This window comes from Rhinolophus ferrumequinum, chromosome 12 (genome assembly GCF_004115265.2).
Source record: "Rhinolophus ferrumequinum isolate MPI-CBG mRhiFer1 chromosome 12, mRhiFer1_v1.p, whole genome shotgun sequence".
NCBI lineage: Eukaryota > Metazoa > Chordata > Mammalia > Chiroptera > Rhinolophidae > Rhinolophus > Rhinolophus ferrumequinum.
The window spans coordinates 64058891-64075137 of NC_046295.1; the positions used below are offsets into that span (position 1 = coordinate 64058891).

The 16247-nt window shown below is 33.8% G+C and overlaps 1 protein-coding gene across 1 annotated transcript in view; it reads right to left on the reverse strand.

The window, feature by feature from the left end:
- The window catches only part of SHOC1 (shortage in chiasmata 1), a 57848-nt gene that overhangs the window by 20556 nt on the left and 21045 nt on the right, over positions 1-16247 (reverse strand). Inside the window, exons 10-16 of the mRNA XM_033123740.1 lie at positions 15061-15143; positions 14095-14337; positions 10221-10637; positions 8274-8393; positions 7139-7315; positions 4204-4308; positions 458-636 (exon numbers count right to left, since the gene is read on the reverse strand). Coding sequence (XP_032979631.1) covers positions 458-636; positions 4204-4308; positions 7139-7315; positions 8274-8393; positions 10221-10637; positions 14095-14337; positions 15061-15143 — 1324 coding nt within the window. The remainder of the gene's footprint in view (positions 1-457; positions 637-4203; positions 4309-7138; positions 7316-8273; positions 8394-10220; positions 10638-14094; positions 14338-15060; positions 15144-16247) is intronic.

Here is a 16247-nt window from a genome sequence, read left to right on the forward strand (position 1 = left end):
TCTTAAATGCTTATTGCAACTTTCATATACTTGAGGTAAGGTGGGCAAAAATTTCCAGTATAATCCAAGGCATAAACTAAGTGCTTTTCTGGTAAAATCATGTAACATGAGATTCTGGCTCAATTATATACAAATAAAATATTGTAGTTCTATTATTGTGTATATGTTCATGAACTTACAAGTGCCAGACAAAATTTTTGAGATTTGGAGAAGCAATCCATAGAAAATTGTGTATAATAAAAGTTGAAGTGTAATATTTTAAAATTCAAGACATGTGGCTAATGATACAAATCATAGTTTCTCTGGGTCTGATTTTGTTTTGCTAATTTACTTAAGAAGAAAACTGTCAAGGGACCAAATAGTATAGACTATTAGACTAAGTTAAATGCAAAAATGTATCTTACATCCAATTCTTATTTAAGCTAATTACTGTTATCTGCTTTATTCCAGCACTTACCTTAATTTGCTGTTCACTTTGCATCCAATTTAATATCTGACATTGCAATTCTTGTATTCTGTAGTTGGTTTCGGGCTTTTTTTCCCTAATAAACTGTACAATCTTCAGCTGTCTCCAAATGTCATCCAAATAGGAGCCTAAAATACTTTTGTAGACATCTTTTGCATTTGACAAATATCCTGTTAAAAATGAAAGTAGAAAAACAAAGCATGACTTTCTGTTCTTTGAGAAGCTCCATGGTAAAAACCTGAAAGGAAATAAGAGTCATAATAGAGACGGGTTAAAGTTTCCTTTAATCCTTTTCTGATTTTGATCAAAGTTATTGACTGATGGAAACCTTAAAATTGAATGAAGCTGAAAAATATGTACCAAGTATCTCTTTTTAAGCTACATAACACCAATATAACATAGATATACTCTCCATATCTGAATATATCCCATCGTTTCCTGCCTCATGGCTTGCTGAATGCTATTGTGTTCTTCCTAAACCCAGGATCTACACTTACATGCAAGTCCTGTGGAAATGCCACTTTACTGGCACTTTCTTGGTATTTTATCTATACGGCTTTTGTACTTGATTTCTGGTTATCTGTATATACGACTTAACAACCTCATTAGTTTATAAGCACTCGGGATATAATCCATGATATTTATGCATAATTAATTTGTATAGTTGCCAACACAGTAGTGTTTAAATTCTGACTCACTAAGAGCAATTTTTATGCACAGAATCCTGAGACCTATTCTTGACGGTCCACATTCAGTAAATCTAGATTGTGTCCCAGGGATTTCTATGTTTAAAATGCTCTCCCAGTGAGTCTACTGCACAGTGAGTTTTGTGAATTATTGAAGTAGAGCACCTGGCATAGTATCTTACGTAGATCAGGAGTTAAATGAATGTTTGGGCAATAAATGAAATAATAAATAGAAAATTTTAAATGTCTATTTCAGATTTATATACATCTTAATTCTAATATATTATTATTGCTAAACTGATGGGCAATTTAGAGATTGACTTATGTTCTTTCGGTCTCCTAATCGCCAAACCTCCCTCTGATTCTCCTCACTGTCATTAGACTTAACCTTCTGAAAGACAAACCTAATCTATTCGCATCTCAGTTTCAATGGGTCTCTGTCATCTACAGAAGAAGATCTAAACTCTTCTGTGTAGCTGAAGAGGCTCTTCATGATTTGGCTCTTTCTTATTTCTTCAGGCTTAGCTCTTACTGCGTTCTACCTTGGACTCTTCAATTTAGCCCACGGAAGTGTTCGCAGCCCACCATTAGGTCATTTTTCTGGGCTCTTAATTCTGCCAATAATATCCTTTCATACTTTACTTACTTGGCAAACTCCTTATTTTTAAAAAAATATTCAGCTCAAGGGTAGCAGTCTCTATCCTTTGTGCCATTACTATGTATCTATTACAGCACCCATTCATTATACAATACTGAATTTATTTTTGATTGAGCCCAGAAGTGAAACTCTATACCTGTAATCTGGAAAATTCCAGTTTGCTAGCTTGGAAGGGGTAGCAAACTGAAAGCTGGGAGAAAATACAAAATTCTGCAAAGGAACAAAGCAAGCAGGTAGATCCACATGAATCTTTCTTCATCTGCCACTATACAGAGAGAAAGAAAGGAGGACAACCTAACTTGCTCTTTGATTTCGAGAGATTCAGAGGAGTGAGAAAGCCCTCCACTGAAAATGTCCAAGGTAGCTAGGTTATTCATTATGGTTGGTACATAGAGCTTAAGAATTTAGTTTTCCAACAAGGATTTTACTTTTATAGTCTTTTTCAAGGTAGCCAAATAGTAATGCCAAAGTTTGATTTAGTAAATGCATTTCTTTGAGAAGCAAAACAATTCAGTCCCCTCAATGGTCTCACTTAATCTAGGGTAAATTGTACGGTACTTAAAGGTGAATATGCTTCAAGTGATTCTCCATAAATATTGTTTCTCTAATTCAAAGTTTTGATAAGTACTGAGCAGTACTGAGCCACAATTATACTCTCTCTGCAGCTCTCGAAGTTCAGATATTCTAGATTCTAATATTCTGCCTTATTATTATGCTTTAATAGTCAGCCTAGCTATTGGTAGGACTGACCATGTTTAATGGAAGTTTGAGAGTCTAATGAAGACAGGTGACTAAATAGAAGGGCATGTGACACTGTACCCTTATACTAGTTCCAGGTACTGTAAACTGAAGGCTAGAGCTCCTAATGCTTATTTGTCTGAAGATGGAGATAAGACAACCTGATTCAGCATCAACATCCAAATGGTTCAATTGGAGAAGAAAGGAAAAACACCATGCTGGGCTTTCTAAGAGTAGCTGTAACTTAGTTATAATACGTACTGGGACAGATAATCTAATATAATACTTAGCCAAGTATTACAACTCCCATGCATCAGAGGGAGTAAAATTGTAACTCACTGCTGCTCAATACTTATCAAAAACTTGGATTAAATAATATTTGTGTATGTCATAGATAAGAGAAAATGTGTGGGTGATAGATCGGAGAAAAATTATTTTCGCTTTATATTTTATATCCTTCTAGAAACTCTAAATTATAAAACATAATCCTATAAGCATACCATTTCTAAACAAGTTTAAATAATCCTGCAATAGGGGCCTAAAGCACTAATGTAATAAGACATAATTTAATGATTTTCATAGGTTAGAAAAAAGTTCCAAAATCTTACAAATTTCCAATACATTCAAAAGGGTTTTATTTTTATTACTAAGTACTGTATTTTGCCATGTATAATGGACTCCCATGTATAATGCGCACTTATGTTTTTGACCCAAACTTTCAGGAAAAAAAAATCTTTTATTTTTTTAATTCAAATTTTTATTTGTTTACATTTATGTACTTATTTTTTGTATTATAAAGGAATTTTAACATTTATTTTTTAACATATTATGGTACAAGAAATTTTATGGAACAAGTAATTACAAAACACAAGAACAGATACAAGGTACAAGAAATTTTATGTGCCAGTAACAAATTTACGATATTCATGCATCATAGAAGGCCAAGAATTCTTCGTCGTTGCAAGTTTGTTGTAAGTTCAACAAAACTGATTATTATTGTTTTCCAGGGTATTATTTTGCATCTGGATATCGTTATTGATTTCTAGAGTTACACTTTTAACTCATAAGCATAAATAAAATAATTTAAAAAATTTATATAGATGTGGAATTAGTACAACCCATGTATAACGCGCATCCTTATTTTTCCCTCATAAATTTGGGCAAAAAACTGCATTATACACAGCAAAACACGGTAGTTCATATCCTAACTTACACACACAACTCAAAAAGAAATTGCAAAAAATCTTACTACTAATAATTGAGTTATATTTTATCTAGCAAAGATTCAAAGCCACAACATTCAATGAGGACCTAAAATACATATGGGGAAATGTCATCTTACAGTAAAAATTAGTGCATGGAATGATTATGCAATCAAATCTGCTTAAGTTCATCAGGACTCTGTAATTCAGGCCTAGATTAGAAAATCCTAAACCTATTTTTCTAGGTGATAGTAGTTGTTACAGTTAATTTCTTTTAATGAATATCAGCAGAATAAAATATATGTATTCCACTATAATTATGTCAAAATGGATATAATGTTTAATATGGAAGTAAAACAAGTTACAGGTGCATCTTTTTCAGAAAAGTAAAAATTATTTCAGATGACATATTTCATAGGAAGAAAAGGAAAATTAAAAATTTTCCCCACCGACCCAGTGCTGTGTCCAAGCTACATGTTAAAAGGACATCTCTACTTGTTACCAGAAGGTGTAAGAGAGCGGCATGCTTGAACGTCATTTCTTTTTCATCATTCGTACCTAAGTAAGCAAAAACATATTTAAAGACATAGGATATACATTAGAATTTTAGACTATGTATCTGAATGTTTAACAATAATAGCTAACATTTATAGAGTGCTTACTATACGCCAGGCTGTATATAAGCTGGTTATTTCATTGAATCTATAACAATAACCCTATTAGGAGAGTTTAATTGTGATCCTTTTATGGATGAGGAAATAGTCTTAATGAGGTTAAGTAACTGTCGCAGGTCAATTTGTGAATAAACGGTGGAGCTGACATTCAATCCCAGACAGCTGACCTTAGAGCTCACACTCTTGTTGCTCCCAAAGAATATTCAATTATTTCTACTCTTCATGGGAAAAAAGGTCAGTGACTCCCAGTTATGAAACAAGAAGAAAATTAAACTCATGACTTGCCAATTGGTTAAAATAAAGGTGGAGGATCATAACATAAAGCAATAGCTTAAAATGGAGGTGGACACCTGGAAATATTTTGTCCAAAGATATGACTCAAGCAAGACTGTATTCACAGAGACAGGCCTATTGTCCAATTAATGTGTCCGTGTAGTTCCAGAGCTTTTTGACAATGATAGATTGGATTTTAATGTGTGCAAAAGTGAGACCAAGAAGACAGGACCCACGGCCCCAGTTTAACAAGAGAAGCTCGACTTTTCTCTGCTTTATATGGTGGGATCCCATGAAATATTTATTTGAACAGAGTTCTGCTAAAACGTTTGAAAATTGCTGACCTAATTAGTAAAGATAAGGCAAAGGTTTAGTAGTTATTGGGAATCAAGAGGCAACAGGAGAATCAATTATGGGTGGAAAGAAGTCAATCATGACCTGGAAGGGATGAGAACAGAACAGAGAAACCAGATTTGATATCATTTTTCTTATGTCCTTAGGAGAACATTTCTTACAGTGTAGATCTGCAGCTGATGAATTCTTTCAGCTTTTGTATGTCTGAAAACATCTTTATTTCACCTTTGTTTTTATATTTTTGTGTAGTATAGAAAACTAGGTCTATGGAGTTTTTTCTTCAATTTTTGAAGATGTTACTCCACTATCTTTTCTCTTGCATTGTTTCTGACAAGAAATCTGATGTCATACTTATTTTCCTCTTATGCAACATTTCCCCCCCCCCCCACTCTGGCTGCTCCTATAATTCTCTGTTTACTACTGGTTTAGAGCAACTTGATTATGATATGCCTTGATGCAGCTTTATTATGCTTCTTGTGCTTAGGGTTCATTGAGTTTCTTGGATTTGTGTGGGTTTGCAGTTTTCACTAAATTTGGAAAGCTTTCAGTCATTATTTCTTCAAATATTTTTTCTGTTTATCCCCTTTTTGCCTCTTCTTTGAGAACTCTACTAGTACTCTGAGCTATTTGAAGTTGTTTCACAGCCTACTTTTCTTTTTTTTTTAAAAGTTCTTTTATCTACCTGGATTTTATTTTGGATAGTTTTTGTTGCTATGCCTTCAAGTTAACTAATCTTTTCTTCTGCAATATTTAATCTGCCATTAACCCCATGAGTGCATTTTTCATCTCATACATTGTAGTGTAGACTCTAGAAGTTTGATTTGTGTCTTTTTTATGTCTCTAACTTATTGAACCTATGGGATACGATGATAAGTTTCAGTGTCCTCTGGTGATGCTAACATCTTTGTCAGTTCTGCGTTCGTTTTGATTGATTATTCTCATTATGGATCGTATTTTCCTGTCTCTTATTATGCCTCATAATCTTTGACAGACATTGTGAATTTTACCTTTTTGGGTACTAGATATTTTTGTGTTCATATAAATTCTATTAAGTTTTTTTCTGAGATGCGGTTAAGCTCCTTGGAAATAGTTTGATCTTTTGGGTCTTGCTTTTATGGTTTGGTAGCGAGGTCCAGAGCACTGCTAAGTCTCTGGGATAATCATTCCCCACTAATGAGGCAAAACTTTCCTAAGTACTGTACTCAATACCCCACAAATTCCGAGTTTTTCTAGTCTAGCTGGCGGGGACAGGAATTCTTCTCTGCCCTGTATGAAGGCAGAGTACTATTCCCTCAACCCTTTGAGATGGTTTGTCTCCCAAACCTCAGGTAGTTCTCCAAACTCACATACACTCTATGATCAGCACTCTGGTGGATACTTGAGAAAGACTGTCGTTCTCCAGGACTCTCTGTGGGAAGCTCTCTGATGTCGAATACGCTACCCTTTGAACTCTAGCTGCTTTGGTCTCCCTGGCTTTTCAGTTCTGTTTCCTTAACGCAAATTGTCCACCAGGCTGTGCCTGTGCCATAGCCTGGCAACTCTTTCAAGGCAGTGAGCTAGAGAAATGGTGGGGCTCACCTCACTTGTTCCCCATTTCTCAGGAATCACTGTCTTGCATTGCTTAACGTCTAGGCTCTTAAAAACTGGTTTCATGTGTTTTGCCTTTGTCATTTTTTCCCCCTCTATATTTCTGGTAGGAAGGTAAATCTAATATCTGTTACTCCATCTTGACCAGAACCAAAGTCAAAAAATGATTTTATCTGTTTTTTGACCATCCCCCCCCGCCACCACCCCTTTTGGGAGGAAACTAGGTAGTGCAGATGTTAACGTTATTAGGATTAATTTGGTTTCTGTAATAGAAATCTGTCATATAATATATGTCAGTGGAGCTTCACTAAGAAGCAATGCCAGATGATATTTTTTACCTTTTCCTCCTTAGCTGATCCTCCAGTATTTGTTTGTGGGTGCCATATGCTGAGTTACAGTTTTGCCTTCATCCATGATTGATTTCTGCATCTTCTATATTAAATTTTTACTAATTTGATAAATTTATACCCTTTTCAATAATGACTTTTATTTGCACTCACCTTGGTGAAGAGCATCACTTATTACTTTTTCTTGTTCCTTTAAGAGGAACCTTGTTTGGTCAAAAATAACAGTGGCAAATTTCCAATTAGCAACAGGAAGAGTACAGAGGCGTCCAAGTTTTGCTAAGATAGGAGTAGCTGCTGCTTCTAAGAGACAGTATGCTTGGCACTGGCTATCTGCAAAAATAAAGGCATTAAAGGCAGTTAAAAAACAGTGTGCTCTTTTTGACAAACCAATTAAACATGCTGCTTTGTGGAAACCTGAACTCCATCTAAATTCTTTACTGAGTAAAAAATCATGAGATTGTATACAGGCTTATTTTAGGATATTTATTCTACATAAACAAGTACAAGTGAACTCTCCCCCCCATGAAAAAGTGTAATTTTATGGCTATCTTGTTTATTAGAAAGGATTTATTCAGTAACTAATTCAACATGGCAACTATGAAGAGCCATATAAAGAGAATCACATAATTTTTTTGCTTTTCCTTTGACTATTAGCTTACAACCTTAATTTAAGCCAAACAAATTTGAACAATGACAAATTATTTCTAGATTTCACTAGAATATCAGTATTTAAAGATGTGCATATTCATCTAAAGGTCATAAATAGAACTGAACCAAAAGAATGAAAAGCTATTCAAGAACTACTATCATATTTCTTTGTTGATTTTAGTAATGAGCACGATGTTCTTACGCAGGCTATTCTTTAGGAGTCAAAGAATATTCTTCTTTATAGCAGAACGAAAAATTTAATCTTTAGAAATCAATAATAACTTATTTACATCACCCTGATAGTGGGTAAGGGAACAGAGAGAGCAACGCTTAACAGATCATCTTCTAGATTGGGCACAAGAGTCTGAGTTATTTGTTTTTCTCTGATGAATGTAGGGAAGCAGCAATTCAAATGAAGGATGAAATAACACTTAGTCGACTGCAATAGGGCAACAGGGAGGGGCAGAGGCAGTGAATAGGGCATTCCTGGTTTGGAAATAACTTGAAAGTAGAAGTGGAACAAGGAAATATCTGAAGCAAGTGAAGAAAATTACATGGAAAATGAGGTATATCCTAGATACCCAGGAAAGAGTTTTCCAATTTACTTAATTTGAATGTATCTTAAAAGCATATAGCATACCTGATGCTTGAATTTCAATGACATCATCTGCTCGCCTTTCCTGATTTATTTTCTCTGGAGTTTTATTAGTACAAACAATAGGGCTTTCTTCTTGAAGAGTTAAAGAATGGTCTTCTTTATCTTGAAATTCTAATAAAAATATTAATTTGCATTGTTCAGAAGAAACTTAATGTTGCTCTGCTTAAGTGCTTTTTCTATTATGATCACCATTGCTAAACTTCTTTGGAACACCGTCAGTATTAAGTTGAACGATTCAGGGCAATGGACCTAACACTGTGTTAGGTAGGAAGCTGAATGGTAGTAATGGAAAAAACTTTGATCAGATCAGTGTTTCAATCTTAGTTCTGACATTAGCCTTAGTTTCCTCATATCTAAATATGAATGCACCTACTTTGAATATTATTATAAGGATTAAACACCAAGTACAGTTTCTGATACCTAATAGAACACGTGCTGTTCTACGTTACTTCATTTCTCTGTGACTTTCCACATACCCTTATTTCTCTATGTCATGACTCCTTCCCAGTCAGCTCCCCCTGACACCTGGGAGGAGCTGGGACTGGGTAGTAACTCTGCCCAGTTCTGGTGTTTAGTTAGCAAGCCATTTGACCCTCAAACTAAGCTCCTTTCTCCAATTTAGCCTTTATTAGTACTAAAGGTAATATTTTTGTATATATTTTATTTCTTATTTTATAATTGATTCAGGGTCAAGATCTTGTGTACACTAATAGTATATAGAACAGTAAAACTGAAGTATGCTCAACTCTCACACATAAATATTTTTGTATTTATTTCATCTGCATAAACTATGTCAAACATATTCTATGAGTGTAACACTGACTTTTTACCAGAAGTGAAATGATGTGACATTATACTATCTTTGATATTGTTAAAAGCAGTTAATGTGAAACAGTTACAACTTGAACAGAAACTCTTTGGTAAAGTTAAATAGGGTAATAAGTAATCAACTGGGCAAAATGTTCTTAAGTTTACATTAAGATATAAGTTAAAATACTGAGATAGAAATGTCAGTTAAAAGAGAAAAAAGACTGGCAGAATGATCAACAAAAGTTAGAAATATTATGAATCTATGTGGTCAAGTTGTAGAAAACAAGTTTTACAAATAGTGACTTTTCTTGTAAGTTCAAATGCACTTTTTCATTTTCTTGAAAAATACATATCTACATCTATATCTATATACAAGGTCGGACAATTAAGTTCGTGAACTCATCCTAAAAAAACTGCTACTTATTGCTGAATATCACTACAGTCACCTTCGAAGTACTCCCCTTGACAAGCTATGCACACATGCCAGTGCCTAGTCCACCCTTCAAAACAATTTTGGAACTCTTCTTCTGGAATGGCCTTCAGAGCTGTCGTCGTATTACCCTTGATGTCCTGAATGTTATCAAAATGTCTTCCTTTTAATATTTCCTTTATCTTTGGGTAAAGAAAGAAGTCATTGGGGGCCAGATCAGGTGAGTAGGGAGGGTGTTCCAATACAGTTATCTGTTTACTGGCTAAAAACTCCCTCAGAGACAGTGCTGTGTGAGCTGGTGCATTGTTGTGATGCAAGAGCCATGAATTGTTGGCGAAAAGTTCAGGTTGTTTTCATCTAACTTTTTCATGCAGTTTTTACAGCACTTCCAAATAGTAAACTTGGTTAACTGTTTGTCCAGTTGGTATAAATTCATAATGAATAATCCCTTTGATATTAAAAAAAGGTTAGCAACATCATTGCAACAAGTTTGCGAACTTAATTGTTAGACCTTGTACACATCTATCTTGTACATAGAAAGTATCATGAATCAATGGCACTTTCTTTGACTTTGAAAACTAATATATTCTATCCAGAAGAGCTTTATTTCTTTACTTTCTATAACAAATTACACACTTAGTCCTTGAAGCCATCATATATCTATGCCAAAATATTACTAAATTACCCACCATCTTTTTCATCAATGTCTATGACTTCAGTCTTTGAGGTGCAAGTTTTATGTTTATTTCGCAGCATAATAAAGTTGCTCAAAGGGTCCAAATCATTCTCCCATTTTTTACCATGTTTAAAAGATGCTTTTTCAATGTTTGAAGAGGGAGATGATTCAGTAGATATTACTGTGCAGTCAAGTTCCAAGTAATCTTTATTTTCTTTAGTTTGGACTAATCTACAAGCTAGTTCTTGATCATTCTTTGTTTTTTCTTCTCTTGTTGGACTTTTAACAGAGATATTTTCATCAGAAAGACACAGGTCTGGTACTTCTTTTGCCAGAGGTGGACTTTTTTGTGGAGGTGATAAATTATCATTTGTAGATTCCTCATTAATAAGTGCAATAGGTGAGGAACAACTTTTGTGGTCTAGCCATTCTGAAAACAGAAAATAAAAATATCCAAGTGACTTCCATGCCTAAATGAGTGTTCTACTAGGGTGTTAGATAACTTTTAGTTGTGGGTTCTTATTAATATAACTTGATCCTTAGGAGTACTTTGTTTACTGCTCTGAAAATCAATTTTTGGTCTGAATAAAATAATTTTTTTTAAGAGTAAAAATCCAGTACCTCTTTTTCTCACTACTGAAGCTAGGTTACCATGTGAAAAAGAATTTGAGAAAGCCTTATTGCCACTAGGCTTATAATAACTCATAGCCTTGGAGGTAACGCTTATTCTAAGGATCAAAAACAGACTGAGAGTAAATACTTGCAATACATATACTTGGAAAAGGACTGTATCCAAAATATATAAAGAACTCTTATAACTTAATATTTACAAATAAAGCCAATTAACAATTTGACAAAATATTTAAATGATACTTCATATAAGATATACACAAGCTGCAACATGGATGAATCTTGAAAACATGCTAAATGAAAGAAGCCAGTTATGAAAGACCACATATTGTATGATTTCAGTTATATGAAATGTCCAAAATAGGCAAACCTATAAAGACAGAGAAAAGATTAGTGGTTCCATAGCTGGGGAAAATGGGGAGTGACTGCTAATGGGTGCAAGATTTCTTTTTGGGGATGGTATAAATGTTCTAAAATTGATTGTGGTGATGATTACATAATTCTGTGAATACACAAAAACATTTAATGCTATACTTTTAATAGGTGCATTGTATGGCATGTGAATTATATTTCAATAAATCTGTTTTATACATACATATATACTGGGTGTGCTAAAAAAATGTATACACATGACTTGTATTCATCTTGTGTTATTGGTATACATTGAGTATTACAATTTTAATATAGTTTTTTCCTTTCTCAAAATATGTATACATTTTTTGCCACCCTCTGTATATATTTAAAAAGATATACAAATGGCCAATGAGCATGTAAAGAGATGCTTATTATCATTAGCCATCAGGAAAATACAAATTAAAACCACAAGGAGATATCACAACAGATCCATTAGCATGGCTAAAATTTAAGACTGTCATTATTAAGTTCTGGCAAGGATATAGAATAACAGGAACTCTCAAACATTGCTGGTATGAATGTACAATGGTGCAACCACTTTGGAAAACAATTTAGTCATTTCTTATAAAGTTAAACATACGCCTACCATAAGACCCAGTAATTCTACTCCTAGATATTCACTCAAGAGAAATGATAACATACATCTACAAAAAGATTTGTACAAGAGTATTCATAGTAGTTTTATTCATAACAGTAAAAAGTGGAAAAAATCTAGGACAGTTGAAAAACAAACAGTGGTACATCCATGTAATGAAAAATTCCACAGTAATAAAAAGAAATGAACTAGTGATACACACATCATGAGTGAATCTCAAAATGTTATGCTGAGTGGACGAAGCCACACACAAAAGAGTTCATATTGTATGATTCCATAAATGAAATTCCATAACAAGAACGGTTACCTGGGGTTAGCAGTGAAGGTTCGTAGGGAAGAGGGGAGAGATGGAAAGAGAATCACTGCTGAATGAAAAGGGACACAAGAGAACTTCTGATGATAAAAATGTTCTGTATCTTAATTGTGGTGGTAGTTTCACAAGTATATACATTTGACAAAATGCATCAAACTGTACAGTCAGAATGGATGCGTTTTATTATATGTAAATACAAAATTAATTTAAAAAATGCTTATAGGGCTAGCTAAATGGAAATTAGTGAAGCATATGGCCAGTACTTAAATCATAATCTTTGGGAAGATACATTTTATATTTTTTCCTTCCAAAATGTGGTCTAGAAATTTTTTTGTTTTGTTTTTGCTTTTGTTAGGGATATTGGTATAAGGAACATTTTACTTTCCTCTGAACTATACTAAATGTAAGATAAAAGTGCAAGAGTAATGATGAATGCCTACTAACACCTGGTCTCAATTTGTGAGTGCTGATAACTATGGCGACCTGGAGCATGTGTGGTCTAAAATGGTGAGATGTTATTGGCCTCAGTCAATTGTTGTCATGAAAATTTGAGTCTGATTTTTGGAATCTTAAAGACAATTTCAAAATACAGATCATTTATGTGTAATCCTGCAAATTTTAAATGTTGGTAACTAAAACACCATATGGGTTAATATTATGTGGGCTGAATAGGAAAATGAGTACTACCAATTTGCAACCTCTGACATATTTTCTAGAGATATCTTGGTATGTTGAGCAGGTAAATAGGAAGTATTTATTATTTCAGTTTTTCTGATTATTTTCCTTTACTACTTTCTCCTTAACCACCCCTACCCTGACAACTTGGCCATGGGCTCCTAATACAGTTATTACTTTTTAAACTTCAGAATTAAACTATCATCATAATTTTATTGGATATCAAGGTAAATTGTGTGTTTTACTTTAATTTGAAATAGTTACGTATCATAATAAAACTATACATAATTTTATAGATTTAATACATTATTCTAGATATTTGAAGACCCCATAAAATCTTCCTCTCCCTTTTCTTTGTGTAGCAATCTAACCTAATCTCTTTGAAAATTCCTCTTCTGCCATGGGGAACCATCTAAGCCTTGGATAGACTGTGTGTATGTGTGCCTTTGCTTGATATAGCCTGTTTATCTATCTATCCTTTTTGCTACCACATCCAAAGCCTTGTCTTCTGTCTTTGAAACATCCCTTGCTGATAACAATTCCTCTCTTTAGAGCAGTCTCCCAACATACACAGTACTTTCTAAAATTCACTATACTTATTTACTCTATAATAAATTAAAGTAAACTTTCCAACTCCTTTAAGATCTAAATTTAGTAACTATTGCACAAACTGATTTTGAAACTATATATATACTTCAAAAAGATATAATTCAGGCTAAGTATATTCCATTTACTATAATGGCATACATAGCAACCAAAATAACTCAAAAGACTTTTTTGTCTTTTTAAATTGTGTAAGTGAAAAATGCTAAATGAGTAAACTTTTTAATAACAAAGGAAGATTTTCTATTGTTGAGGAAAGATTACTAGATATTATCAAACAAAGTTCAGCTGTCAAGTCGAAAAATAACAGTGCTGGTTTGTGTCTAGGCTGATGTACACAGAAACTGAGATAGCAATTAATCATTTATAAAAGGAAACAAGTCACTTTAATTGAAAATGGCTAAAATTTTAAAACTGAAACTGCTGAATTTTAGGACAGAAAAAGATTTTAGGATTAGCTAGTCAAACTTCCTCATTTTTTCAAGGAAGAAAATGGGGCTTATAAAGCTTAAAGTTATAAATTCTGGCAGAACCAGAGCTAATATTGAATGCTGAAATTTAGTTATATTTTTCCAATCACCTAGTGTAAAGCCAGTATTTAACATCATCTCATCCTGAAAATATTCACACAAATGATGTTTACTATCAAGTACTTACCTTCTAAATGAAGCACTTTTGTAGGCAAAAATATCTCCTCTTTAGTATCATTAGAGGATAGATCATGATGACACAGACGTGTAGTCAGAGGTTCCAAAGATTCTGTCACTGTCAGATTTAATCCTGCTTCTTTCCACCACTCTGGGTTTACGGGATTAACCACAAAGCATTCTTCTTCAACAGAAAGTATCTTTTTCAAATCTGTAACTGAGTATTGACTGTTGGGCTCTTCAGTTCTTGGCACTTAAAAAACAATAACAACCCACAAAACAAATAGTCTGAAACAGTCAACAGGGCAAAATAGATGAAAAATATACTAGACAGAACCACTGAAATTTTCTTATGAAATAGATTTTCACATATTACAAAAAAGCAAAACTTGAAGTTATATCTGGTTGTTCATCTTCAAGATGCTAATATTTGTAAAAGTCCAAAATATTATAGCAATAGTAGTCACATAAAAAATTTATTTCCGTCTGTGGAAATATCATGAAGCTAAAATTATTGTAATATTTAGTAGGTGATGAACCATTTTTTTTGTTTGATATTTAGTATTTACTACATTCATGCGTCTGATAATATTTAGAAGAATTAATGTAAGATTTATTAAATCAGAAATTCTAATTCATTATAATGAGTCTAAACAAGAAAATATATTTAATCAGATTTTATGGTAACTATCTTCTTAGATATTGTGGCACAGAGCTTTCCACGTCATTACTTTTAGCCTAAATAGGGACAAATCATAATGTACTGAGGAATTGAAGTAGCACAATTACTTCACATTATTATCTGCATTATAACCATCAACCCCAAATTAGGAGTATAAATTTTGAAATTCTCATTTTGGAACTGTGCTTTTTACAATGACAGTAATAATAATAAAAATAATAAAACTGACAATTATATTTCTGATTGTTTTTGTCTGTATATTTTACTTAGCATTCAAAATCAATTAAGCTTTACCTGGAAGCAAAAAGCTTCTGCAGCTTTCTAATTGCCCTGCCCTATAGCATTCGTTAGCTGATTCTTCAGCAGTAAGCAAATTACTGAAAAAAGAAGAGTTAAATCTTAATACAATAATAATATTGAGTCATTTTGCATAATAAAATTTTGCTTTAAGAGAAGTATTTTTTGTAAGTTTTTTTTTTTTACACTCAAAAGTAAGTGAAAAATTAACTATTTTATAAATGTGTAACCTGAGACCATAGACCAAATTTCAAATTCTTATGTTCTCCTACCCCGGGAAGGTTTGGCAATTTGTCAGCTCCTTACTTGCTCCTGCTTGCCTATAATTTACTCCGACCTCTATGGCCCTCAATGACACTGGAGCCTGAGGAGGCTGACTTGGGAGGGTTTTAGCACTTCTTTCCATAAACTGTGCCAGCACCAACCCTATAAGTCACCCAAAATAAAAATATAATTTAAGTAAAATTACTGTATTTACCATACAAAATAGTAGCTTCAACACAAAGTTTTATAAAATTGCTTTCTAAACCAAAATTCTAAACATAATTTCTAAACAGAAATTCTGGAGACTCTTATTGGCTGAGGATCAGAACTATGAAAAAGTTCTGTCTTCTCTACCTTCCTGGGAGGTGACAGGTCCTAAAGTTTAGTTCAGGTCCTTCAATCTTGGTGCGTGTGTGAATGAGTGATGTGTGTGTGTTTGTGCCTCGGGGGCGCTGGGGGGAGGAGAGAAGAGAGGAAGCGTGCGTGACAGTGCACGTAAATTACAGCACATCAATAGCTGTGAGGTTCTTAGCCCTGGTGGGGAAGGGGTGCTAATTCACAAGCCCCTGAGTCTGTGCCGCCAAACCTCCCAGCGCCTCCTAAGTGCGGGTTCATTGCATTCTATTTCTCTGTTCATATGAGACACATATGAGCGTGCTAATTATATGAACCAGGAAATCTGGTTCTACTTAAGGGCTCTTAACTTATTATGGCTGAATTGTGGCCCAAAATTCATATATGGAAGACCTAACTCTCAGTACTTCAGAATGTGACAATTTGCAAATAGTGCCTTTAAAGAAGTAATTCAGTTAAGATACGATGCTTAGGATGGGCCCTAATCCAATAGGACTAGTGTCCTTACAAAAAGAGGGGATTAGAACACAGACATGCATGGAGGAAAAACCATAGGAAGACAAAGG